This window comes from Rosa rugosa, chromosome 4 (assembly GCF_958449725.1).
Source record: "Rosa rugosa chromosome 4, drRosRugo1.1, whole genome shotgun sequence".
NCBI lineage: Eukaryota > Viridiplantae > Streptophyta > Magnoliopsida > Rosales > Rosaceae > Rosa > Rosa rugosa.
Window position 1 is genome coordinate 49,599,195 of NC_084823.1, and position 27,039 is coordinate 49,626,233.

General features: G+C 39.2%; 2 protein-coding genes and 1 long non-coding RNA gene across 7 annotated transcripts; 2 read left to right on the forward strand and 1 right to left on the reverse strand.

Annotated features, from left to right (window-relative positions):
• Window positions 1–470: 470 nt before the first annotated feature.
• On the forward strand, window positions 471–4,450 carry LOC133706489 (small ribosomal subunit protein bS21c-like). Of its 2 annotated transcripts, XM_062132027.1 has the most exons (4): window positions 471–1,070; window positions 1,566–1,649; window positions 1,935–2,987; window positions 4,116–4,450. In XM_062132027.1, exons 3-4 carry the CDS (start codon window positions 2,557–2,559, stop codon window positions 4,249–4,251), a joined length of 567 nt encoding a protein of 188 aa, XP_061988011.1. In that variant the 5' UTR covers window positions 471–1,070; window positions 1,566–1,649; window positions 1,935–2,556; the 3' UTR covers window positions 4,252–4,450. The 2 variants fall into 2 exon arrangements, with proteins under 2 accessions (XP_061988011.1, XP_061988012.1); XM_062132028.1 differs by having other exon boundaries at window positions 1,566–2,987.
• A 3,445-nt stretch (window positions 4,451–7,895) lies between these two features.
• On the forward strand, window positions 7,896–13,587 carry LOC133746228 (cysteine--tRNA ligase 2, cytoplasmic-like). 4 transcript variants are annotated; one of them, XM_062174405.1, is made up of 11 exons: window positions 7,896–8,049; window positions 8,129–8,176; window positions 8,886–9,088; window positions 9,313–9,459; window positions 9,549–9,788; window positions 9,881–10,006; window positions 10,650–10,865; window positions 10,971–11,072; window positions 11,172–12,166; window positions 12,244–12,390; window positions 13,066–13,587. In XM_062174405.1, exons 5-9 carry the CDS (start codon window positions 9,627–9,629, stop codon window positions 11,868–11,870), a joined length of 1,305 nt encoding a protein of 434 aa, XP_062030389.1. In that variant the 5' UTR covers window positions 7,896–8,049; window positions 8,129–8,176; window positions 8,886–9,088; window positions 9,313–9,459; window positions 9,549–9,626; the 3' UTR covers window positions 11,871–12,166; window positions 12,244–12,390; window positions 13,066–13,587. The 4 variants fall into 4 exon arrangements, with proteins under 4 accessions (XP_062030389.1, XP_062030386.1, XP_062030388.1 ...); XM_062174402.1 differs by having other exon boundaries at window positions 8,937–9,088; XM_062174404.1 differs by having other exon boundaries at window positions 7,896–8,176.
• A 2,569-nt stretch (window positions 13,588–16,156) lies between these two features.
• On the reverse strand, window positions 16,157–19,135 carry LOC133741958 (uncharacterized). The gene is made up of 3 exons (XR_009862271.1): window positions 18,371–19,135; window positions 17,563–17,638; window positions 16,157–16,431 (listed from the first exon to the last, which is right to left on the reverse strand). It is a non-coding gene; the product is annotated as an uncharacterized LOC133741958 (long non-coding RNA).
• Window positions 19,136–27,039: the final 7,904 nt, after the last annotated feature.

A 27,039-nucleotide genomic window follows, 5' to 3' on the forward strand; every position in this document is an offset into this window, starting at 1 on the left:
TATGGAATTAAAACAATCCATGGATTAGCAGAATCCATGGATTATTAAAAGTCAGCTAAAATTTTTTTAAATCTGAATTGAATACACTCATTATACCTAGCCAAAAAACCAAAGACCTAATGGAATAAAACATTACCCTGTCACGATCTACAATCCTCTCCACCGATGTTGACCCTAGCTAGCCTTCTGGTGAAAACTGCAATGAAAAGAGGAACCACGATACCAAAATCCTGGATCCCAATATACAAGAATTGTGACCTATAGGATCACCCAACCCTCTCTGCCAGTTGATGTAACCACCTAAGAAGCCAAGAAGGACAACATCGAGAAACCACCGACCAACGCCAACTACCACCCACATAAGCCCACCCAATTGCATGTCCCCGGAACATGGTTTCTTCCAACAATTAAGCTCACCTACCAAAGCTCCATGAATCCAAGAACACACCAGACCACCAACCCCCTCGTTGTATCCCAAGTTCCCATTCCCAACGTACCAAACACAAACATAATCCACATCAACCAAAAGACGATCGAGTCGCCTAACCCCAGGATACCAACCACCAGATTCCACCACCGGCACCATCTCCCAACAAATCGTTGTCGGATAGCTGCCAGCGCCATTCGATCCATGGCGTCAAACCATGATCTGGCCACTAGCCAGTAGCCACCAGTCCATGGAGTTGCGGTCTTCTTTTTTGTTTTAAAAGATTTTTGAAAATGTGTTTCATTCATTTTGCTTTTAGAAGCCAATTATGTATGACAAAAGTGGGATTCCTGGAGTTGCGGAACGAAACTGACCATCTCATCTCGATAATATCATAAGCCTATTCTCCAACACAATTAACCACTTCTGATAATTTCTCCATGATCTTCTAGGGTTCGAAACAGTACGTAAAGAAAAGAAAACGGAGGATAAATGAGAATGAAACCAAGACAACAGCAGCTTCCATGGAGAATGGGCAGAATGGAGAAGCACTGGATCCATTGGACAAGTCCCTTTTCGGCCCCTCATTGAATAAAAAGATCATGCTTGTGTGTGGTGCGCGCCTTCTTCTCTGAAAACCGAGGTACCACCCTACCTCTCTTAGTCTTCTGTTATAGTCACAGGTTGCTCAGTAAGACAGTAACTAAGGAAAAGTGAAGAATTAATCTTTTGTTAAGTGTTTCTCTTTCTCTCCGAAGTTATAAATATTTCATGTCATATATTATATCTAATTGACTAACCATTAAACATGTTTTCGATTCCAACCAACACGTACTGATCAATTCCATCATAACCATGCAAGCTCACATGAGGGATGCACTGCCTTGCACCAATTTGTGTAGGCTACTATAAAAAATTGATGTGTTGGTCTGAGGGTATTCTTGTTACACCCTTTGCTTTTATTTATATTTATATTTATATTTTTTTGTATGTTAAGCTTTACCTGCTAACTTCTTGTGTTAATTGTGAGTTTAAATTACAGTTATTTTTTTTGGCAAGATATTATTACAGTTATTAGATAAACACATTCTTTCTCACGGTGCTAGCCTGCTATAAGCCTTTCTATTGTTTTATGTAGCAAAAGTATTGGAACTTGGAAGGAGAATGTCCCATTGTGGAATCGTCCCTGTAAAAGTATACCATTTCATGCACAATGTAAATGGTATGTGCACAACGAGAACTCTTATGTTAAGAATTATTGACGACATAAGTAGTTATGAAATTGCTGTGTTTCAAACTATATATGCTCACGATGAGGGTTTCATGACATTCTCAACAACCAAGTATCGAGATATTATTTACAAGGCTAGAGATATTCTTGAACTTCTGTATGTCATAAATTTCAATTAAGGCATAGGTACAAATGACAGATCCTATTTTACTGTTATTATGGTCTTGAAATTCTGTCATCAACTTCTGATTTGAGTGCACGACGTTTTGATTTCAGGCATTAGAAGTACTGAATGACAATCTGAAACATGATACCATCAAGACTAGATATTATAATGGGGCTTGGCTCAAAACATAAGATCGAAAAGCTGGGTAGATATATATATATATATACTGTGTTTCTTATATCTATGTTTTAGAAATGGTAGAATCCACAAATTTGCAGATTCGTTTACCAAATATTGTGACTGCTCATGTTCTTTATAAATAAATGATGTCTAGATGAAGGTGATAAGTGATTCACTGCCACATCATTGGTGAGCAAAGTTTTGTGAATGTAGCATAACGTTTTATCTTCAGCATTTGACCTGAGGAAGCCATAGACTAGAGATTTTTTTTTTATTTAATTAAGGAGAAGGCATAGACTGGTCAATATATGCTACTTTGGAGTATATTGGTTGATTCGGGTCGGGTCGGGTCGGGTCAACAAGAAACGAGTCCCCAAGGTGTTTTGGCGGGCGAAGTACTGTAACTCTTTTCCCGCTCATCTTCATCGCCAGAAGCTGATTCAACTTGGATGTGGGACCCACTTCCTATTGGGACCCACCTATTGGCCCCCCTAAAATTTGATCAAACACAGTAACACCAGTTTCGCTCTAGCACCACCACAGCAAGAAGCCATGGCTGCTGCAGCTCTCTCCAAGCTCCTCTCCTCCCTCCTCCTTCAGCCACCACCACCACCACAACAAGAGCTCACTCTTCCGCCACGTGTCCCTCTTCCTAAACCCTCGCCACCATCCCCTCTCGTTGCCAGCTGGGCCCCATCGGCGGAAAATGTAGCCTTTCCGTCGCTGGCCAACTCAAACGTGCTCTTCTTCAGCTCGGCCAGCTTCAACTCCCAGGTGACGGTCCAAGAGAACGAGCCGGAGGAGTGGCTCCTCAACCGGTTCAGGAGGGAGGTCATCAGGGCCGGCGTGTTCCGGGAGTGCAAGAAGAGGAGGTTTTTCGAGAACAACCAGGACAAGAAGAAGAGAAGGGGCGCCATCTCCAAGAAAAAGAAGAAGAGAAAGGCTAGGCAGGCTGCTAGAAGGAACAAGAACAACCCCCAAAGGTTTGATCTTTCTGACTTAAGATTGCTTTTTGATGACTCTGATATTGGGTTTTGGGTCTGTTTTCTAATGTTGTTTATACTTTTTTAATACTAATTATTAGGTGGTGATAAACATAAAATTTGACTACGGTTTAGTATATTGTTAAGAAACTAATGCTGTATAATGTGGGTTTGACATGGGCTTCTCCAAGAACTAGTCTCCACATCTCCAATATGTTGAAATTTTTTATGAAAACAGAAAAAGCATGCATCATTTGAGCCTACTCAAGGAACCCTTCTGTTTGTGCTAATGCTAGCTAGGAATGAATCTATTGGTAAAAGCATAAGAGATGGATTTGTAAGAACTACTAACTCCTTTGATTTCTCTTTGGTTTTAGTTTTCTACCATTAGGTTAGATATTATGAATGCTACTTGGTCAATTGCCTAATTGTAGACTGTTTCAGCTTGAGTGCAGCCCATTGAGCAATGCTAATTATCTTAACCTTAAGCTTGTTATTAGTAGTTGATATTAGGAATGAGAGAGTTGCTGGTCAATCGAGATATTAGGAACCGTGGCATATCTAATATGGGTTGTTGTGGAATAAAGTAGTATTGTAAGTATGAATCTTAAAGACCGGTTCCGAACTCGTAATAAAGCTCGGGAAGAGTCCTTCATAAGTTTTTATTGAGCTTCCTTGACTATGTGAATCCCATGTCGGAAAGTTTGTGAATGTGCTTAATTCTGCCTGTCTTTCTGAACAGTGCCTTGGTTATGTCCTTTTATCTAGTTAATCTGTACTTAAAAAGAGTGTTATCGCTATTGATTAAATTCAGGTTGCTTATGTTAAAGAGTTGGATGTGTGTGTATATGTTATCCATATCAATATAGCTAGTAACAGAATAGTCATTTCTCTACTTATTCTCCATCATACTTTTTGAAGATTTCTCTTCTTTGCTGTGGTTCTTTGAGGATTTCTTTAGAAACTATATACATTTGTCCTAGTTATGGCATACTATGCTATAATGTGGGATTATCAGCTTTGCTTCATGAAATGTGAAATATTTGCTTGCTTAATTGCTTTGTGTTCTGAGGAAATCTAATAGTGTGATCTCCTATAGTGATCATAATTCATTATGCTCTATAATAGGTCTCCACAATCAAGATATCGAAATCAGTTCAAACAGCAAAAACCTGAGAAGAAGGACAATGAACCCAAGAGGAATGAGGACAGTGACAATGATGATAACTGGGACTTCTATGAAGTAGACCTTCCTTATAATTGATATGAGATGATCTTTAGCATTCATCTCTAGTAGTACTAACGAAGGAACCAGTGCAGCCTAACTGAAAATTCCACATGTCACAATTTTTATAGTTATATACTCACGGTGACTGTAATCTAATAGGCTTGACAGAATTTGCTTCCATTGGATCTAAATTCTAATTTGAGGAGGACATCAAATTTAACTGATGAAGGCGAAGTCTCTGAATGTTTCTCATTATCACTGCTATTTTGTCGAACTTTTTCTGTGCGTATTTCGTAGTATAGTACTTCACCAACAAAACTGTAACTATAAGCTTGAACTTTCATATGATAGGAGATGGATTAGGGAGGAAAGTCGCGGGCTTCTCAAACTTCTGCTGGAGAAAGTCAAAATCGGAATAAGCCTAAAACGGATAGAAAAAACATATATTGTTTGCATCATCTAAACATTACATACATACATTAGCAGCCTACATAAAATTGTGGAAGAAAGTCGAGTGACTCAAGATGACATTCACACTCCCACGATGCAATTACAAGCTGCAAAATAGGGGACTATGCTTCTCTGTTTTAGAAAATAGGGCATCTACACTTGACCAAATATAGTAATGAGATAATCAAGCAAATAAAATGCACTTACCATAGACCTTAATTTTCATCTAACTTGTTGCCAATACCGAAAGAAAATGATGAAGATGATAAGTGGGGGATATTATGCCACATCTTTGATATGCAAAGTCCTTCATAAGTTTTTATTCAGCTTCCTTGACTACTAGAGACCTTGTGAATCCATCCCATGTCAGGAAGTGAATGTTCTTAATCTCTGCACATCTTTCTGAAGAGTGCCGTTTATGTCCTCTTATCTACTTAATGTACTTAGAAGAGTGTTATCGGATTTGATGAAATCAGCTTGCTTATCTTAAGAGTTGGATTTCTGCATATCAGCGTACGTCGGTACGTGTGTTATCCATATGAGTCTAGCTAGTAACAGAATAGCCATTTCTCTACTTATTCTCCATATTACATTTTGAAGATTTCTCTTCATTGCTCTGGTTCTTTTGTGGGATCGAGATTTCTCTTTGAGGATTCTTTTAGAAGGTATATTTGTTTGTTCTAGTTATTGAATAACATGCTATATTGTGGGCTTTCCGGCTTTGCTCCAAATGTGAAATTTTTGCTTGCTTAATTGTTTGGTGTTCTGAGGGAATCTGATAGTTGTGATCTCCTACGATGATCATTATTCATTATGCTCTATGTCAGGTCTCCGCAATCAAGATATCGAAAGCAGTTCAAACAGCTAAAACCCGAGAATTACAAGGACACTGAACCCAAGAGGAAAGAGGACGTTTTGCATGACGGTTAGAAAACGTCATAGAATGTGTTTCCATGACAGTTAGAAAACGTCATAGAAAGTATTTCCATGACGGTTAGAAAAGGTCATAGAACATATTTCCATGACAGTTAGAAAACGTCATAGAAAGTATTTCCATGACGGTTAGAAAACGTCATAGAATGTGTTTCCATGACAGTTAGAAAACGTCATAGAAAGTATTTCCATGACGATTAGAAAACGTCATAGAAAGTATTTCCATGACCTTTTTTAGTTGCCATGACCTTTCTGTTAGGATTTGTGCTTGATTACAGTTTTGGGGATTGTCCCTTAGGGTTTCGGTTCGATTAGATTTGTGGCGGTTGGCTATTGTTTTTGTGTAGGTGCATTGCTCAACTTCTTGCTTTGATTGTTGAATCTAATAAGTTCAGGTTTATTTGTATTGATTTTAGTCTCGGAATACAAAAATATATGGCATGCTCTCTGATGGACTTATAATTAATTTTTGGAGAATAAAATCTAACAGAAGAGTATGTTTCATAACTGGAAGTTGTTCTTATCGGTTGAATGTTCTTATTTATGAACGCACTGATATTGATTACCGTTTGTCTCCAGTCTCTTGTTCTTTTTCTCTTCAATACTTGGGTACTTGAATCCTTCTATCGTGCTTCCTCTTATGTGTGGACATTTCAGATTATTAGTCAAGAAAACGTTTGCCTCAATTCTCTTGTTCTTTTTCTCTTCAGTACTTGGGTACTTGACCTTCTATCGCGCTTCCTTATGTGTGGACATTTCAGATTATTAGTCAAGAAAATATGCTTGAAGAAGATTCGTTTTCGAAATGTCATGGTCCTATGTCATTCATGACATTTATCAAACGTCATGAAAACATTTTCATGACCTTTTCGAAATGCCATGACCCTATGTCATTCATGACATTTATCAAACGTCATGAAAAACATTTTCATGACGTTTTCGAAATGTCATGGTCCCATGTCATTCATGACATTTATTAAACGTCATGAAAAACATTTTCATGACGTTTTCGAAATGTCATGGTCCTATGTCATTCATGACATTTATCAAACGTCATGAAAACATTTCCATGACGTTTTCGAAATGCCATAGCCCTATGTCATTCATGACATGTATCAAACGTCATGAAAACATTGTCATGACGTTTTCAAAATGCCATAGCCCTATGTCATTCATGACATTTATCAAAGGTCATGAAAACATTTTTCATGACGTTTTACAAACGTCATAAAAATTATGGCGGTTAGAAAACGTCATCAAATAGTAAGACATATAATGACGTTTCAAAAACGTCATAAAGTTAAGACGAAATTTTCATCAATGACGTTTTCTAATGAAAACGTCATAAAAAGGGTATTCAATGACGTTTTCGAACAAATGTCATCTAAACATTGTCATTAAAAGTCATATTTGTAGTAGTGAGTATTAACTGAGAAACCAGTGCAGCCTAACAAGAAGTTCCACATGTCACAATTTTCCTTTATTTTCTCGGTGATTGTAATTTAATAGGCTTGACATGCAGAATTTGCTTCCGTTTGGATCTAATTCCTGGTTTGAGCAGGACATTAAATTTAACTGATGCCGTCTTGAGAATTACTACCATTTTGTCGAACTTTTTCTTTGGGTTTATTGCAGTAGAGTACTTCACCAGCGAAATTATACTACAGGCTCGCACTTGTAAGTGATATGAGACGGATGGAATAAAAGTAGATTACTTGAAAAGCAAGCTTATCTGATTTTTGGTTTTAAAAACTTTATGTTGTTTAGGAGTTTGAATGTATATATATTTTTTCTTCGACAAAGTCTTTCAATGCAACTAAAAAGAACAAAATCATTATTAAGAAATTATGAGGGACTAGTGAATATGATAGTTAAAAACAAATACACAGTTTTGAGTTATTATAATTTTAACTTTTAAATGTAATACATGTAGTTGATATGCATTTATCTCTCATTATCCATTAAAATGTCTCTTTATATGAGCAAAACTGTTGGAGATCGAGCAATAATAATAAAGAATCTTACTAATCAAAAAGTAGTATTTTTTTTTTTTTTTTTGGAAATGAAATAGTATTTATTTTTAAGAGAGAGGAAAACTAAAGAATAAAGAGGTTTTGTAACGAGGCCTGCATGTGGTGCCGACCAATCCCCACTCGACAAGTCAACCAAAAGTAAGAGAGAATTATCAAACCGGTCCATTCCGGTCCGATTTCTTGAATCTCATAAATAAAAAAAGCCCGGTTTCCTGGATTTCATATATAATGCAAACCGCATTGGAAAATAGAAACAAACCGCCTCATTGTGATTTTGCTGCGTCTGCTACTCCACACTCGTCTACTCTGCTCCGAAACCATGGACCTGCATCACCTCAACGAAGACGAAGCCCAAGGATCCATCGACGAGCTCAACGAAGGAGGCGGTGGAAAAGGCGATCACTTCGTCTAAGGCGAAGTAAGTGCTTTCTTGATCGCCTTCTCTATTACCCCTCTCAAGCTTTTTCGATCTTAAGGTTTGTGTTTGCTTCAACCAGCCCAACGAAGCAGGCGGAGGACAAGGCGGTCACTTCGGCTCCGGCGAAGTAAGTGCTTTCTTGATCCCCTACTCTCTATTATCCGTCTTAGGGTTTATCGGTGTTAGTGTTTGTGTTTGATTGTGGCATATAGTTGCTGGCGATTGTCTCTTAGGATTTGCGTTTGATTCTAGTATGTGGATTTTCTGTTAGGATTTGTGGCTCCTAACAATTGCTCTTAGGATTTGCGTTTGATTTTAGTAAGTAGATTTTCTGTTAGGATTTGTGCTTGATTACAGTTTTGGGGATTGTCCCTTAGGGTTTCGGTTCGATTAGATTTGTGGCGGTTGGCTATTGTTTTTGTGTAGGGTTTCGGTTCGATTAGATTTGTGGCGGTTGGCTATTGTTTTTGTGTAGGTGCATTGCTCAACTTCTTGCTTTGATTGTTGAATCTAATAAGTTCAGGTTTATTTGTATTGATTTTAGTCTCGGAATACAAAAATATATGGCATGCTCTCTGATGGACTTATAATTAATTTTTGGAGAATAAAATCTAACAGAAGAGTATGTTTCATAACTGGAAGTTGTTCTTATCGGTTGAATGTTCTTATTTATGAACGCACTGATATTGATTACCGTTTGTCTCCAGTCTCTTGTTCTTTTTCTCTTCAATACTTGGGTACTTGAATCCTTCTATCGTGCTTCCTTATGTGTGGACATTTCAGATTATTAGTCAAGAAAACGTTTGCCTCAATTCTCTTGTTCTTTTTCTCTTCAGTACTTGGGTACTTGACCTTCTATCGCGCTTCCTTATGTGTGGACATTTCAGATTATTAGTCAAGAAAATATGCTTGAAGAAGATTCGTCAAGTTCAACTACTCATCGCTGCCACAAAATCATTAATGATATCCAAAGCTTCCTTCCCACCTCTAGGCCCGTGTTTCTGATTATCTGGAACAGATAATACAGGGGATAGAACAGGTTCTCTGCTTGCTCTTTTTTCGCCTATTTCTGTACATGTTTTTCAAGTCACTCATTTGTGGGTTTCTGTTCCCTGAAATTGAAAACCCTGTGGAGATGAGTCGATATAGAAAATTACAATTCAATTAAGACCTGTACAAGTTCTCCCTGAATTTTTTTTTTTGGCGACGGTTCTCTCTATTGTGTCTTTTTAGTCTATAATTACTCCTAATTGTTTGGTGTAGATCATCAACAAGGGCTATGGCTACCTGGCTGGTGGAGATGCGTTCTTTGCCGTCTATGCTGATCAAAAGTTGGAATATGCTACAGATGGTGCACAAATTTCTCTCAAGCTAATAAAGCACCATCCAGCAGATTTTCTGTTGTGGAAGGTCTGACAACCTACACAAGTCACCTCATGCTTACTTTATTTGTTAATTAATATTGTTGTAAAACTTCTGACCTTTCATAATGTTTTCAGTCAGCGAAGGCTGGTGAGCCAAATTGGTACAGCCCTTGGGGACCTGGGAGACCAGGGTGGCCAATTGCATGCAGTGCAATGACTCCTCATCTGCCATTCGAGTTTGATATCCATGCTGGCAGCAGTGACTTGATTTGTCCAAATCAAACTGAAATTGCTGCTCCGAGTAGTGCTGACCAGAATGGGCTTGTCACTATTGATAATAAGAGAATGTCAGAATCAAGTCTGACAACTCGTTGGGTAATTATGGAAATCCCTTGTCTTTATTTGAATGCTTCTTAGAGCTTGTATCTTGTATGATAATTTGAATTACAAAATCTATTTTCCTGTAGATTACTCAAAACTATCATTCCCTGGCAGTAAGATACTTCCTGTTAAGTGCACGCTTCACGTCTTCTATCAAGTTTACTGTCTCTCATCTGGAAAGCGCATCAACTGCCATGTATTCCATATATGAGGTACGAGGCCTTAGTAATCAGGGGCACCTGCTAGTTTTGTAGCAGTTTATTCAACTTTCCTTTTCCAGAATAAATCTTTTCCATTGATTTTTCCTATAAAGATATTCTATGTGATTTGTAATAGATGTTGCACCAAACTTCTTCATCTCCCTTTTCTTGGTTGATAGTACTGGCAGTTTCCCGTGGTAACTGTTATACCATTATGCCGTTGGTTATTGCTAAAATATTTCTATTTAGGCTAATGTCTATTTTCTTTTGGTCCGACTATCTGGCCAAACGTAATCTGAAATGACGGTGGATATAAACACGAACTTTCTAATGTAGATTGGTCTTTATATTCTGTATGGAATAGTCTGTTGGACTTGAGGATAATCACTAGGTAGTAGAAGCAAACTACTTATCTGTGAACATAGCTTTGTTGGTTAATGTCGCCATTGTATAGAACAATGATTATGATGGGAGTTTCCTTTTTGTGTATATTTGTTTTGCATTGTTTACCTGAGTTGATCTAGGTAGATAGCATTTTAAACTATGCACTAAACCACTCCCCAAGTTTCCCTAAAACAGTGAGAAAGACCACCTAAAAGGAAATAGAAGTTATACATATCTAGTTCTTCATGACATGCTGCTTTGTGATTGTTAGACTCTGCAAGACTGTGAAGATGCTTTATCTTCTCTGACTGGAGGAGCAGAGGATAGCAGTACAGCAGTTACAATTACTACAGCCCAAAACGACAGCATTGAGCTAAAGAAGCAGTTTGAGACTCAAATGACTGATGATTTGGACATATCCCACATAATGAATGATGCTTTTCAAGGTGCTCTTGATCTTCTAAAGAAAACCTTAAATGTGCTCAAGGTAATCATTGGGTTCCTGTTTTAGTGTTTTGCGTACCCTCCGAGTTTGTATGGGTGTTTAATAACAGAAGATAATTTTATTTCCTATTTTCTCCAAAATACACAGGAGCAGCAGCCAGCATCATTTCATTGTTTACTTGAAACAGTGAAAGAAGTTAAAGCAGTCCTGGACATTCTCGGTTTGCTGCCCTCCCTTCCATACTCTCAGGTAATATTTCATGTGTTGTTTTCCTATGAATTTGAAGATGAATACTCTTTCATTGAAATCTTCAACAAATGAAAAGTGAACTGCTACGTTGTTGGACAGGTTTTGCAGCAACTAAAAGATACGACACTGAAGAGAGAACAGCTTTCAAAAGATGGTGCTGTAAGCAGGAAATTAGATAGATCAGACCTGGAAGAGTGTAATTCAAACTGTACTTCTTCTGTGGATGTGAGGAAAGGAGGAAAGCTGGATTTGAGCTGCACATCTAATGTCGGAAAGGAAATAGTACCGTTGAACCTTTCTGATATACCAGAGTGGATACTTGTTGATATTCTGTCACTCCTCTCAGTCAAGGATGCGGCATTAATCAGTTTCACCTGCAAAGCATGGGAAAATTCGTGGACCTATTCTACAAATCTGACTTTTGTTAACCGCACATGCCCTTATGCCAACCTTGACGTTGGATTGAAGATTAGAGAGAGGGAGAAGTATGTTGGTTGGGTCAGAGATGTTCTAAAGAAGTACAGAGGGACGAAGCTTGATAAGTTCCATATCTTCTTCGATTTGGACAGCAGCTATAAAAGCGACATTGATGACTGGGTAGAGTTTGCTCTCGAACACGATGTTAGAGCGTTGATCTTGGAAATGGTCAGCCCTTTTGATCCTTCTCGTAATAACTATTCCTTTCCTAAGCGGATTACGGGCGAGTCCCTCCAAGTATTGGTGCTTGAAATGTTGATCTGGATGGAGAGGTTTTTCAGTATGTATCTCATTTTCGAGGACTTGAACAACTATCAGTGACTGGTGCATCTGGTTTAAATCGCATCAGAATGTTTGGTTCTTCAGTACGTTTGAAGTCCTTAGTGGTCAGAAATTGTTGGAATCTTGAGATTATTGAGATCTGTGATTTACCTCAGCTTGCTTTCTTTGAGTTTGAGGGAAGACCTATATGCCTGGACCTGAACACAGTTCCAAATCTAGTGAAAGTGTCCCTTGGCGAGGATGACCTGGAATTCTTAAAAGTTGCCTTCAAGCAGCTTGCTTGCTGTCTCTGTCAGCTAAGAACTCTTACGCTGGATAACACACTTTGTTTTCTGGTTAGTGTATAGCCTTCTATTTTATCATGTTGGTTGATTCAATATTTAATTGCTGACTCATTGTTTGACATTTTCAGACACAAGAGAATGTTGTCTTTCCTATTCCTCAGTTACCAGAGCTTGTGTGCTTGGAGTTGCGAATCTCACCCGATGATGCATGTGTGCTGTTGCAATTGGCGTGTTTTTTGGATGCATCTCCTCGCTTGCAGAAGTTAGTTTTAAAGGTATGCCGTCTTTTAGTCTCTATTTCATTACTGCTGTGAACAGCTTCTGCATATGTTAATACAAATTTAGTAAAATTTTGGAAATTTTTTTGAACCTAGTCTTTAATATTTGTTAGACTTGTTGAGGCAAATTTGCATATATGCTGCATTTGCACAGAACACATGATCTTCAAAGTAAACACATAATGTTTTAGCATTCCATGTTGCCATAGCAATCTTATGCTAAGCGGTCTTAAACTGAATAGCATGGAAAGAAGTGGTTTCAAAGCCAATAAGACGGGAATTTGGATTTAATTTAGGTGGTGCAGCATTTAATAGTTTGAATATTAATTGAGGTCCACATGTATATATCCTCTGCAACGGTTCATTTTTGTTTGTTTTTATAGGTTATAGGCATTCTCTGCATAGATATCATTTTGATCTGCATTCATCTAGTTACATATACAGTGGTATCGAGTTTCAGTTTTCTGCAGTTTGAGCAACATTCAGCTATCGTGTGTGAGAGTTGTTGATTGAACTGTATGCTTTGGAGTCAGAGTTGTTGATTGAACTGTATGCTCTGAAAATTGGCAACTTGGTTGCAAAAAATACTATAGTACTTAATTTTACTATATTCCTTCTGTTATACATGTCAAGACTGTAATAATAATATGTTTTGTTTTTGTATTTTACTAGGGTCGGGGATAAATTTGTTGAAAGCCGAGAGCCATCCGCACAACAACTTAAAGGTGGTTGAGGTTATTGGATTCTTTGATTGCCCAGCAGCGACTGATATTGTCACATTCATAGTGGACAATGCTGCTGGGCTAGAAAGTCTGGTGATCGATCCTGTTGTCCCATGGTGTGAGCATCGTAGAGGAAGGAAGCCTGATGAGTTAATTGAGAAGGAACGAAAAGGGAGGCAGCACGCAATGTCGCTTAGAAGTATGCTGCCAGGCATGGACGGTGGAAACTCTTCTAGTGATTGATAGTATACTGGTATCTGTTTGGTATTGGAGACAGTATTTGGATTTGAGATGTTGAAAGACAAATGTAAAGGACCCTTGGCATGTTTCGGTAATTTGTAGTTTACTACAGTTGCTCTCTGATGGTTGTTAACCCATAGTAATCGGGATGTTGATGGGCCACTGGGCCAGCCAAATGTACAACAAGGCATTTAGCGTTTTGGGTATAAAATGAGTAAATAATTTCTGTTTACGATGTTTTTCTTTATTGATAAATTAATCTTTACTAAGATTATTTATTTATTTATTTTTTTTTTTTGAGAAGAAAGAAGACTGATTATTTTGAACATGTGATGGAAAATATGACGTTCGATTCTTAAATCAACTTCATGAAAAAATGAAAGCCAATTTTATGAAAAGTGGAAAGCCGCAAACATTAGGTACAATAAAATTCTTCATTCTAATTAGAAACTTTGTCCTGAATCAGAAGTTTAGATAAATTTAAGGAACCGAGTTTTTTCTGAAATCATGTATAGCAATTTTAGTGTTACGTGAAAAGTAATGAATAAAATGTGATCCAAGAAAAAGTTTTTTTTTTTTTTTGGGCCCCGAATACGAAAGACATTAGGCATATACGAATTGGGCTTTTGAAGTAAATAACACTACTTAAGGGTTGACCCTTAAATGCTTCACTTTCGGGACATACCGGCCCATTTTATTTAAAGCCCACTTAAGGCATATACGAGAGGTACCCCTACTTTCTTCTCTTCTTTTGTTTTCAGAACTTTAATCTGTATATCTGCCATCATTATTGACCGTAAGATTTGGTGCTTTCATTATATACGTGTGAATTGAAATCGCTATAGCTGTTGAGAATTTGATGATCTAATATATGGAGTTCCTGATTTCATGAAATTAGTTTAATAGCTGTTGAGAATTTGATTTAATATATGGAGTTGCTGATTTCATGAAATTAGTTTAATTTGAATGATTTATTGTTGAGCCCTGACCCTAACCCGCATCAGTATCTGTTTTTTTCTTTAGGGGAAGAGAGTTCGTTATATGATGTATGCTGTTATCTCTAATTGTTTAGTAATTTGAATGATATTTGAAAAACTTAAACATTATAAATAGCATGTAATTGTTTTATAATAGCATCCCTTTTCCTTGTTACTGTTACTAGATCGTGTTTTGTTCGGGCTCGTCAGTACTTATACTGTGCATTCTAGAATTACCGATTTGTAGGAGTGGAATTTTTTTTTTTATCTATGGAGCAATTAGCTATAATAGTTTTTGCTTCTTTATTTCTTGGTGCAAACGGTGGACTATCTAGTGGTGAGTGGTGCTAATATAAGAGGCCTACAGTACTCTGCGCTAGTTTGTCTGGGGTTAAAAACGACCCTTGTCAAGGAATTTTTGGGGGGCTGTATTCATTTAAGAGTTTACAGGATTGTTTTGTATTTTAAAAGTCTATGGGCATTCAATTGGGATTTAGAACCCTTAATCCTTCTAGCTAATTAAGCTCATATTGTTAAGATGATACATACACGTGTTCTCTTTGTAAAAGGAGTCACTTACTTGTTTGGTTGTCAAATTTAGTCGCATATGACATTGTAGAATTTTTTTCATACATGGTTCAAGTGTAAGAGACTTTTGTTTGAAGTTGTGATTGTTTTTATATTATCATTAGACAACATGAAGAATAGGAGAACTGTTGCCATTAGTACTTCTTTGGCATTGTTATAGCATTATTGTTGGATTCATTGTGTAATACATTTATTTCCAGCCAACTATTAATTTGATCTTTATTGTGGGTGTTGTTCTGTGTACTGCACTTTAGTTATTCTTGCTTTTACCGAGCAAAGAGCTGTAATAGTACATGGTATTTGTTTGCCTTTTTAATAGAGATTTGTGTGGAGTGCAGATTCTTTAACTATGGAGATGGACTCACTTGAACGTCTGAGAAGCTTTATGATTGCGTTCTCAACTGTTCGAAGACATCATCTTACTGACAATACTGATGAAGATCTTCATGCATCCCAAGTTGCCGAAGAGACTCACAAACAGCACCTCATGGCACTAGATGTCATAAAGGTTAAAGCTCCAGTAGATGTCATGGCAGTTAAGAAGCTTCGCAATGAGGGATGGATGGGAACTATCGAAGTGGTTGCATGGCCCTATTCTCCGGATGACGAAAGGATTCGTAGATTAGCATATACTCAAGGAGTTCCAGTAGCCAATCCTTATGAAAGCTGAAGATGAAGCATTGGTTTTGAATTAAACTCCTGTTTATAGATGTTAGTTTTAACTTTTAACAGCATATTAACTTAATGCAGTTCTGCTTAAGGAGTGACTCCCGCTTTCTGCTAGTTCTGTTTGTAATTTAGATCAGTTCTGTTTAGGGGTCCCGAGGGGCTTTCGGTTGTAAGTTTTTTTTGCTTCTTGAACCGAAAAAAAAAAAAAGAAGAAGCCTGAATGCAGCTTCTAATTTAAACTGGTATTTATTGACATGTTAGAGTGGAGCTGCAATATCACTATTACCAATATCTAATTTTGGGCTACTGTTTTTATTAGCGTTTCCTTGTTTATTTCTGACTTCACTTGGCCCCTTCAGAGTTTCCACGTTTAGCTTCGTTACTGTCCAAAATGTTGACCTGTCTTATTGAATTCACGAAGATGTTCAATTATTTGCATACAAGTACGTAAAGAGCATTTCTTTATTCCCCATTTGAGTGGACATGGAAGGACTCCCTCAAATGGCTAAGAAGCTTCATGATTGTGTTCTCAGATGTTTGACTGCATAATGCTTGTCACGCCCCGAATTTTGAATAATCAATTCAAAGTCCGAAACATGAATAATAACAATTACAAATAAACGTCCTGAATTTTTTTCTCACAAACAACCACACTTCACACCTCTCAATAATACAATAAACCAAATTCTCAAGTTATTTATTACAGCACACTCTCACCAAATCAAATTGTAAGGCTCAAATGAGCTTAACTCACCTCACTATTACAATTGCTGTAAAACTATAACAAATACTCTAACCCGCACGATCACCGCCCTGATTCTCCTGACCTGCAGGATTACCCGCTACACAATTTGAATAGTGTACCGGGATTGCAACAACACCAAACCCGGTAAGCTTTTGACAGCTCGTATGAGTAAACAAGAAATGAACGGTTGATTTATTAAATCATATTTCTTTTAACTCAAGCAAAACAACCAACAATCACAACATCCACGAAGCAATCCTCAATCCCCAAAATCAGTCACTAAAATCACCACTCTAAATCACCAAAGATTTATACGGGATCTAACCTCACATCTTTCTTCTCAAAACCCCGAAAGCGTATTTATACAAATACGGTGACTGACAGACTAGAGCTCTAACTGAATCGTAGCCCATCACCTGGCCTAGGTTATGGCATCCGACATGATTATCAATATCGTAGTTCATCAACATAGGTTAGAACATCCGATACACATACTCAACTTAGCCCATCACCCAATAAGGGTTGGGGCGTCTCTTACACTCGACCAATCGTAGCCCATCATCCACCTAGTATTAGAGCATCCGATTCCCCCATACTGGTCACTATGTTGACCCTAAACTCAACCAATCGTAGCCCATCATCCACCTAGTATTAGAGCATCTGATTCCCCCATACTGGTCACTATGTTGACCCTAAAACCAAAATCGAGTACAATAATATTCTTTCACACAATAGGATCAATAATACCATGATACATACTATTATTGTGTATATATATGTACTCAAAATACAACTCCAAAAATCACCAATCCATACTCAATCATATCATCACTCAATACCATGTCATCCATAAATTTCCAATATAATTTCACCAATCACAATCATCATAAATGAATATGGTAAATCACGTTTTCGATTTCACATCACTTAAATCATTATAAAATCACACATCTCCATGTCACACCAATCCATATATAACCACGTAAATATATATATACGTAATTATCCGCTCAGGGATAATCACTAATACTAACTATAGTTCAAGCATAAAAATCGTGAAATTCATTTTGTATAATTAAATCATTTTACTTACCTATGGACCGCAGTTGATCAAGCCCATATGATTTAAAACAAATATTTATTTCATAAATATTTTCACACAATTACGACAAAATAAAGTAATTAAATTTATTCGGTTCGTAATATGAACCACGTGAGGTTTACTCACCTCGATATTCCCGCTGCGTCTTCAATTTAACACAATACACACCGAAACCGCTCACCCAAGGAAGACCGTCAATCACCTAATCAAACATGACCTTAACTTAGCAATCATTCATAAACTACACATATACGGAAATCCAACGGTCGGATTCTAAATTAATGATGATCCAACGGTCGGATTCTAATTTAATGATGATCCAACGGTCAGATCAAAATTATATGATGATCCAACGGTCGGATCCTCACGGATCGCCCTCAGGATCATCCTCCAAAATTATCACGAAGATCCAACGGTCAGATCTTCTTGAATCGTCCTTACTAACATCTTCACAAATTTATACGAAAATCCGACGGACGGATTCTCACGAATAGCCTCCCTAATCACTGTTTTGCATTTATACGAAGATCCAACGGTCGGATCTTCGCCCATGACCACACAAAGCCACTGGGACAGTCATAAGATCATCATATCAAAACTACAAGTCCATCTGACGGTCCTAACTTCACAGATCACAAATCTAACGATCGAAATCGATCGAAACTTAAGAATTCATAACTTAATCATACGATATCCAAAAATTGCATATAATATATCAAAATGATCGTATTGAAATATAGAATCTGAAAATGTACAGAAACCATATTTTTGATCCCCGGAGGTGGCCGGAAAGGGCCGCCGGAGTTAGTGGCAGAGCCGCCGCCGACCACCACCAATGGTGTCGGGGCCGGGCTGCTCTTCTTCCTCTCATCATGCTTAACAACTTTCATAACTATCATGTAAGCTGAAAATGACCGGAAGTGGTTGAAATTACCTAAAACAGTCGAGGTGGCCGGAATTTTTCCAAAAACCGGCGAGAATTTGCAGAAACCGGCGAAGCTCCGATCAACGTAAAAATGTCCTCCTTTCGCTTCGATTCCTTCAGGAGACTTGTTCAGAACTTAAAGACGAACTCACTGGTTCAAGAATCACTCAAAACGAAGCTCTACAACTTGAGATATCTTGATCGAAAGCGTCGGTGGCCGGGAAATTTCCAGAATCCGGTGATCTGTGATTTCGACGTAAAAACTTCCACCAATGGCTTCGATTACTTCTGGAGAGTTGTTCAGTAACTCAAGGCGATACTTTCAGGTCAAGAATCATAAGAATTGGTGGTCTATAGCTTGAGGTATCCAGGTTGAAAGCTCGGTTTTGATTTTTTTGATCGGGTCTGGTTTCCAACTGCCACCACGCACAGCGCCGCCGTGAAGGGACACTGCTGAGAGCTTCTGGAGGTTGAGGTGAGCTCAAGGATGAAGTTTGGTGAGGATTGGTGGCCGGAAACACGAGGAGGATGAGTTAGTTCGGTTTCGGGTGCAACCGGGTTCGAGCTGGTTTGCCGAACCTTGAGGCCGTGCCGGACAAAAAGACGACGTCCAGTAGGTAGAGCAGCCTCAGGCGAAGCCAAAGGGAGTGATCCGACGTCTGGAGGTGGTTGATGGAGGAAGAACAGAGTTAGAGAACTAATGCTCTGTTTTTTTTTGAAGTGAAACAGAGTGAGTGAGAGAGAGATGCTAGTCTGCTTGCTAGCTCTCATCAATTATGCATAAACAGGAAAATAAACAAGTCTCCGAGCTTTACTCCCTAAAATCAGAAAGTTGTCTGCCACCCTTTTTCTTTTATTAACAGTAATTCCACTAAAAGTTGTCAAAACAGGTTATTACAATGCTATTGTCGAAAGCTCCTTAGATGTCATGCCAGTTTTGATACTTTGGAATGAATAATGGATGACTTCTCCGGAAAACAGGAAGATGCAGACTATAACTGAGCTCCACGGCGTTTCAGTGGTTGATGTTGATTCTGATGAAAGCTAAATTGGTGGCCATGGATTGAATTAAGTTGGTGTTTCACAAATTCAAATATTCCAGTTTAGCAAGATTTTAAAATTGAGATAGCTTTTGAGGTCAATCAATGAACAAAGTATGCACATTTTAGGTGAAGTTTGTTGAAGTTGCTCTCAATTCCCTTTGTAAATCAGAATGTTCGGTTCTTCAGTACGTTTGAAGTCCTTGGTGGTCAGAGATTGCTGGAACCTCGAGATTATTGAGATCTGTGATCTACCTCAGCTTGCTTTCTTTCTGTATGAGGGAACACCTATATGCCTGGACCTGAATAGAGTTCGAAATCTAGTGAAAGTGTCCCTTGGCGAGGATGACCTGGAATTCCTTAAACTTGCCTTAAAGCAGCTTGCTTGCTGTCTCTGTCAGCTAAGAACTCTTACGCTAGATAACACTTACTTTTCTGGTTAGTATATGTAATTATGGTGGATTAGCCTTCTATTTATCAAGTAAGTTGATTCAATATAAAATTGCTGACTCCTTGTTTGACATTTTCAGCCAGAAGAGAATGTTGTCTTTCCTATTCCTCAGTTACCAGAGCTTGAGTACATGGAGTTGCGAATCGAGGCCGATGATGCATGTGTTCTGTTGCAGTTGGCGTCTTTTTTGGATGCATCTCCTCGCTTGCAAAAGTTATTGATAAAGGTGTGCTGTCTTTTATAGTCTCTGTTTCATAATGCTGTGACAGCCTCTGCATATGTTACTACGAATTTAGTACAATTTTGGAAATTTTTTTAAACCTAGTCTTTAATTTTTGTTAGACTAGTTGAGGCAAATATGCATATATGCTGCATTTCCATAGAACACATGATCTTCAAAGTAAACACACAAATGTTTTAGCATTCCATGTTGCCATAGCAATCTTATGCTAAATAATGTGAAAAGAAATGGTTTCAAAGCCATTAAGACGGGAATTTGGATTTAATTTAGGTGGTGCAGCATTTAATAGTCTGAATATCAATTTTGAGTTCCACATGTAGTATATATCCTCAGCAACACTACTTGCTTCATTTTTATTTGTTTTTGTGGGTTATAGGCATTCTCTATCTGCCTACATATAATTCTGATCTCCATTCATTTAGTTACAGTGGTATCGAATTTCAGTTTTCTGCTGTTTGAGCAACATTCAGTTATCGTGTGTGAGAGTTGTTAATGGAACTGTATGCTTTAGAGTCATCTCCCCTCTTATGCGTTACTAAAATTTACCATCATGCATCACTTATACTTAATCAGGTCTAAGGCCACTTAGATATGATCATTGATAGCTTTTGCTTGGTTTCAGGTTTGAAAATCAATCGGCTAAATGCTCTTTGGTAGGTATGAACACAGAAATAGCTAAAACGTACAGTTTGGCTGCAGAGTTTTGGCCTTTACTTGGGGCTTCCTCTGGGTGGTAATCCCACTAAGCTTCTCAAAGTACTAGAGCAGAGCTACCAGTAGGGCTCATGTAATTATAATTAAGAATCGACTCTCCAGAAACCACCATCATTTTGCGATATCTTTTAATACTTGGACACCAAGCTCTTTAGGCCCACACAGCAGGTTCCAGTTAGCTAGGTGTATTCTCTTTTTCTCACTATCACCCGACAAAGTTTCTGTTAAGTTGTCAAAGAGTGCAGCAAGTAGAAGAAGGGAGCCTGGGGATAAATAGACAGAGTAGAGGTCTAGAATTGGTAACTTGGTTGCAAAAGATACTAATAATACTTCATTTTACTATATTACTCCTGTTATATATGTCAAAACTGTACGTACTAATATTTTTTCTTTTTTGTTTTTTTTAGGGGGACATTCTGGGGTCGGAGGTAAAGTTGTTGAAAGCTGAGAGCCGCCCGCATAACAACTTGAAGTTAGCTGAGGAAGTTGGATTTAATGGTTTCCCAGCAGCTATTGATAGTCGCATATATATTGGAAAATGCTGCTGTATATATATGCTGCAAAAGGTGGTCATCGTTACTGTGTTGCCAGGGACGGAGCCAGAGATCACAAATAAGGGGGGCCAATATAAGATGGATGAAAAAAATATATTAAAAAAATATTTAAAAAAAAAACACTTAATAATGAATTATACATCAAAATATATATATAAAATTTAAAATCATTGAAACATCCATGAATTTTTGATTGTTTACTCATCTACAAGTGAAAATATATACACAAAAATTAAAAATCATTGAAATGTTGAAGGATATTGACACTTAGTGTGCCTAGTCAAACTAGGATAAGTTCTATAGTTGTAATAGAAGAGGTTTCCTACTCCAAGTTAGATAAGGAATCCTTGTACTCTTAGATTATGCACTTGTAATCCCTATATATAGGGCTCCTATTCTCTATAATGAAATACACTTCTCTCATCAATCTCTCTCAATACCAATATACTTAAACACGTTATCAGCACGACTCTAGCCACACAAAGCAAAAGCCAAAACCCGAAAAGAAATCCCTATCACCAAAACTGCCGCAGCTCTTAGCCCGTGCTAGCCACCGCTGCAGCCCCTGCTGCCCCGCACGCCTCCGCAGCCCCTGCTGCCCCGCGCGCACCTCTGCAGCCCCTGCTGCCCCGCGCACACCTGCCTCCGCAGCCCCTACGCACACCTGCGTTCGCTGCTGCCTTGCCCGCACCGACTGCTGCCCCGCAACCGGCCTGCCTACTTCGCGCCCGTAGCCCCTGCACCCCCTGCTGCCCCTGCAGCACACCTGCAACTCGCTGCCACTGCAGCCCCTGCTGCCGCGCACCACTGCACACCTTTACTCGACTCGCTTCGTTCCATCACGCCTGCATCGACACGCGCGTGATCCAAAACCAAAAAGTAAGTATTCAAAAGAGTAAGTTTTGAAGTTCCTAAAATTTGAAATTTGAATATTTCTTCTTTTTCTCGGGGACTTAAAAACCTCCCTTCTTCTTCATCCCACCTTTCATAGAACGTGAGTTCGATTCAAAGCGGAATCGTGGGGATTCGCGCTATAAACGAACTAAGAGTGTTCGTAAAGACTTCGGACTAAGAGCGTCCGCAAGCATCGATTTATGACCTTATAAACATCATTGTTTCGGTCTAATCCAATTTTCTTGGAAATCGATTTCTTGGTAGCATAGCTCGGAAATCTTAATATTTAGTTGTCGTGGAAGTTTTAACTCCGAAACTAATATATTCCTTCTTCTTATTTCAGGATGTCGAAACTTGACTTTCCTGCACTTACCTCAACTGGCTCGGAATATCATAGTTGGGCCACGGATGTTGAGCACCATCTCACTTCAAAAGGGATCCTACCCTTAATTCAAGCTCCTAATCCTACTCTCATATTTGAGCGTACGGCTACGAACAATGCCACCGCCCTCATCTTGATGAGGCGCCACATGGATAAATCACTCCGATTGGAGTACATGGCAATCAAGGATGCTAGAGAATTATGGGTCGCGCTAGAAGAGCGATTTGGTAATATCAAGGATACCCTCCTCCCTGACTTGAAAGTTCAATGGGGCAATCTACGATTCGCCGACTTCAAGTCTGTAGCTGAATATAATTCAGAAGTTCTACGCCTCAAAACCATGTTGGGGTTCTGTGGACAACCCGTCACAGAGCAAGAACTAATTGAGAAAACTCTCTCCACCTTCCCCGTCTCAGCAATTTTGCTCTCAAAGCAATATCGAACGGAATTCGATACTAGACGGATCACGAGATTTCATCAGCTCATTACTATTATGTCTGTAGCTGAAAAGCATGATAATATCCTCGTGAAGAATTATAATTCAAGGCCTATCGGAACTAAGAGCGTTCATGAGGCGAATTATAATAATGCACCCAAAGGAGGGCGCAAGGAGCGGAACCCTAAGAATAAGGGACACAACGGACATTCTGGTCCATATAACCGCCCTACAAAGGAAGGTACTCGTCAGAATGAAGGACGATCACGTGGCAATACGTGGCAACGTGGGAGAGGAGGCCGTGGGGCTCCAGGACATGGAGGAACCACCCAGGGCCGTGGGAATGGCGCCAACTCCTATGGGGGACGCCACCCAAGTGCAAACAATGCACCTCAATTAAAGGGAGGAAATCACAATGACATGTGTCATCAATGTGGATCTAGTGAGCACTGGTTCAAACAATGCAAAGCAAGCAAACAATTGGCTGCGCATTACAAGGCATTTAGAGACTTCAGAGAGCATGAAGCCAATTTTGCCGAAAATATAGAAGAAGATGGTGATGATGCCAACGTCAATCTCACCATAGCGGACTTCAAATTTGACAAAGAATTGCACAAGGATGCTGCAGATTTTGATTAGTATAGTCCTTTACTTTTCCAAGAATTATGTAATGGCAATTATGCCTTAAATCAATAAAATGACTTATTGTATTAACTTTTTCCCTCTAGGCGTACTCAAGAGTACTTGTGATGTCTAGGCAAGGTTTGATCTGAGAGAACGGTTTTAAAAGTGAGCAACGCTCCACCAAAATCTCGCCTTACCTTACCTGGTCACAACTAAATTGAAATTACCGAACGGATTGAGTGACTACGATTTGTCTACAGTTTGATTTTTATATTGGATTAGATTTTGGTCAAGAAACTTTGATGTATTGGCTATTTTAATAAAGTTTTCGATTTGTTCTATACAATGTCTTGGACATATTTTTAATTCGAACTTTATTATTTTTCAGTATGTTTCCTGGAGAGCTAGAATGCCTCGTGGATAGTGCAACTACACATACTATCCTTCGAAATAGACAGCTATTTCTATGGATGACACCATCTCGATCTTCCGTGACTACGATGGCTGGATCATCTCGATTGATCCATGGTCGAGGACCAGCCCAATTTATGTTGCCAAATGGCACGAGTTTAAATGTCACCGAAACTCTTTATGCTCCTAGGGCAGGAAGAACCCTATTAAGCTTCAAAGATATAAGAGCCAATGGTTTTCATGTGGAAACACATTGTGAGAATGGACAAGAGTTCCTTTGCATCACCTCTAATGACTACGGACATAAACGAGTCTTAGAGAAACTTATGTGTCGCTCTAGTGGGTTGTACGCAACCACTATTCGAGTCATTGAATCCAACCATGTCATGAGAGATGATTTATGGGATTCCGACACATATAGGCTTTGGCACGACCGTTTGGGACACCCAGGTCGTGACATGATGATCCGTATATTAAAGACTTCACACGGACATCCCTTTTTCAGAACGAAAGGAAGTAAAACTCGAAATTTGGATCAAGGAGGAGCACCTGCGCCTCACGGCACCTTCCCTTTTCAAGTCCGGCCACCACTAGCCGGCGCCGCCATCCCCCTGCGGCTCAAGGGTGGCTTTGACGCCCCCTCTGCTCCTCTGACTCGAATTTCTACTTCTAAAGTCCATTGTGACTTCATGGCTCAACCAAACTCCTCATTGGTTGTTTCTAAAGCCCATCATTCGTTCTGCAAAGCCTGCTCTTTAGCAAAGTTAGGATCGAGACCATCCTATGCAAAGGACACCAAAGAAAATATACCATTCTTGCAAAGAATCCAAGGTGATATTTGTGGACCTATTCAACCATCATGCGGACCATTTCGATATTTTATGGTATTGGTTGATGCATCGACACGCTGGTCACATGTCATGCTATTGTCCACAAGGAACGCTGCATTTGCTAAACTCCTAGCACAAATAATTAAGTTAAGGGCTCACCACCCTGATCATCCTATTAGGTCTATAAGATTAGACAATGCTGGAGAGTTTACATCAAAGACTTTTGATGATTATTGCATGTCCATTGGGATTGATGTTGAACATCCTGTTCCTCATGTTCATACCCAAAATGGTCTCGCAGAAGCCACCATTAAACGACTACAAATGGTTGCTCGAGCATTGGTGATGCGCACCAATCTCCCTATTTCTGCTTGGGGCTATGCAATATTGCATGCAGCTGTGCTTATTCGTCTGAGGCCTACTGCCACTCAACCCTTTTCTGCGTCCTAGATGGTGACTGGGTATGAGCCCAATGTCTCACACTTACGCATATTTGGGTGCGCAGTTTATGTGCCAATTGCGCCTCCACAGCGCACCAAAATGGGTCCTCAACGACGATTAGGCGTTTACGTTGGTTATGATTCTCCAACGATTATCCGCTACATAGAACCCTTGACAGGCGATCTCTTTACCGCTAGATTTGCGGATTGTCACTTCGATGAGACAGTCTTCCCGTCGTTAGGGGGAGATAAGAACATCAATGTTCAACAGGAACGACAGGAATTGTCGTGGTCTGTCCCCACTCTGTCTCATCTTAATCCCCGAACCGCACAGTCCGAAATTGAAGTGCGGAGAATCCTCGATCTTCAGAACGTAGCAGAATCGATGCCTGATGCGTTTTCTGATATCGCTAAAGTGACGAGATCACACATACCTGCTGCAAACGTGCCTGCAAGAATTGATGTCCCTAAAAGTAGAGGACATGACGCCAACTCAAGAATGCATGAGCATGGCGCCAACGTCCCATCTCTAAATGATGGTGACGTTATGGCTAGGCCCACGGCTCCCGCCAGGAAGCGCGGGAGGCCCATAGGTTCGATGGATTCTCGCCCAAGAAAGAAAGCAAGTTTGGCACAAAATAATCCATTAATCATCGATATAAATAATCCATCTCATGAGAATATTCCGGATTATGGTTATGTCCAAGAGACATCATTGGGGGACGCTCCAATGTCAGAACCAACTCCAGAGAATAGAGAGATCTCCATAAATTACACTAGTGTACATGAGATGATGGATAGAAATTCTATGGCGATTGATGATGCATTTGCATATCATATTGCGAAAGGGATTATAGAATATGATGATATCGAACCTCGCTCTGTTGAAGAATGTCAACGAAGAGCAGATTGGCCTAAATGGAAAGATGCGATCCAGGTTGAATTGGATTCACTAACAAAGAGACAGGTATTTGGGCCTGTAACGCAGACACCCCCAAGTGTAAAGCCTGTTGGCCATAAATGGGTCTTTGTTAGAAAGCGTAATGAGAAAAATGAGGTGGTAAGATATAAAGCCCGCCTTGTGGCGCAAGGTTTCTCACAACGCCCTGGAATCGACTACGAGGAGACATATTCTCCCGTAATGGACGTTATAACGTTCCGCTACCTTGTCAGCTTGGTAGTTTCCGAAAAACTTGACATGCAGCTTATGGATGTGGTTACAGCATATCTCTATGGGGATCTAGATTCAGAGATATATATGAAGGTTCCAGATGGACTTCAATTACCCAAATCAAGTGGCTCTAAACCACGGAGCGCGTTTTCAATAAGATTAAAACGCTCACTGTATGGATTAAAACAGTCTGGACGGATGTGGTATAACCGTCTAAGTGACTACTTGATTGGGAAGGGATATATTAACAATGAAATATGCCCATGCGTGTTCATTAAAAGAACAAGTTCCGGATTTGCAATCGTAGCAGTTTATGTCGATGACATGAACCTAATTGGAACTCTAGATGAGTTAAAGGAAACTGCTAATTACTTGAAATCCGAATTTGAGATGAAAGATCTTGGGAAAACACGGTTTTGTCTCGGTTTAGAACTCGAGCACCGTAGTGATGGGATTTTGATCCATCAGTCTGCATATACTCAGAAAATTC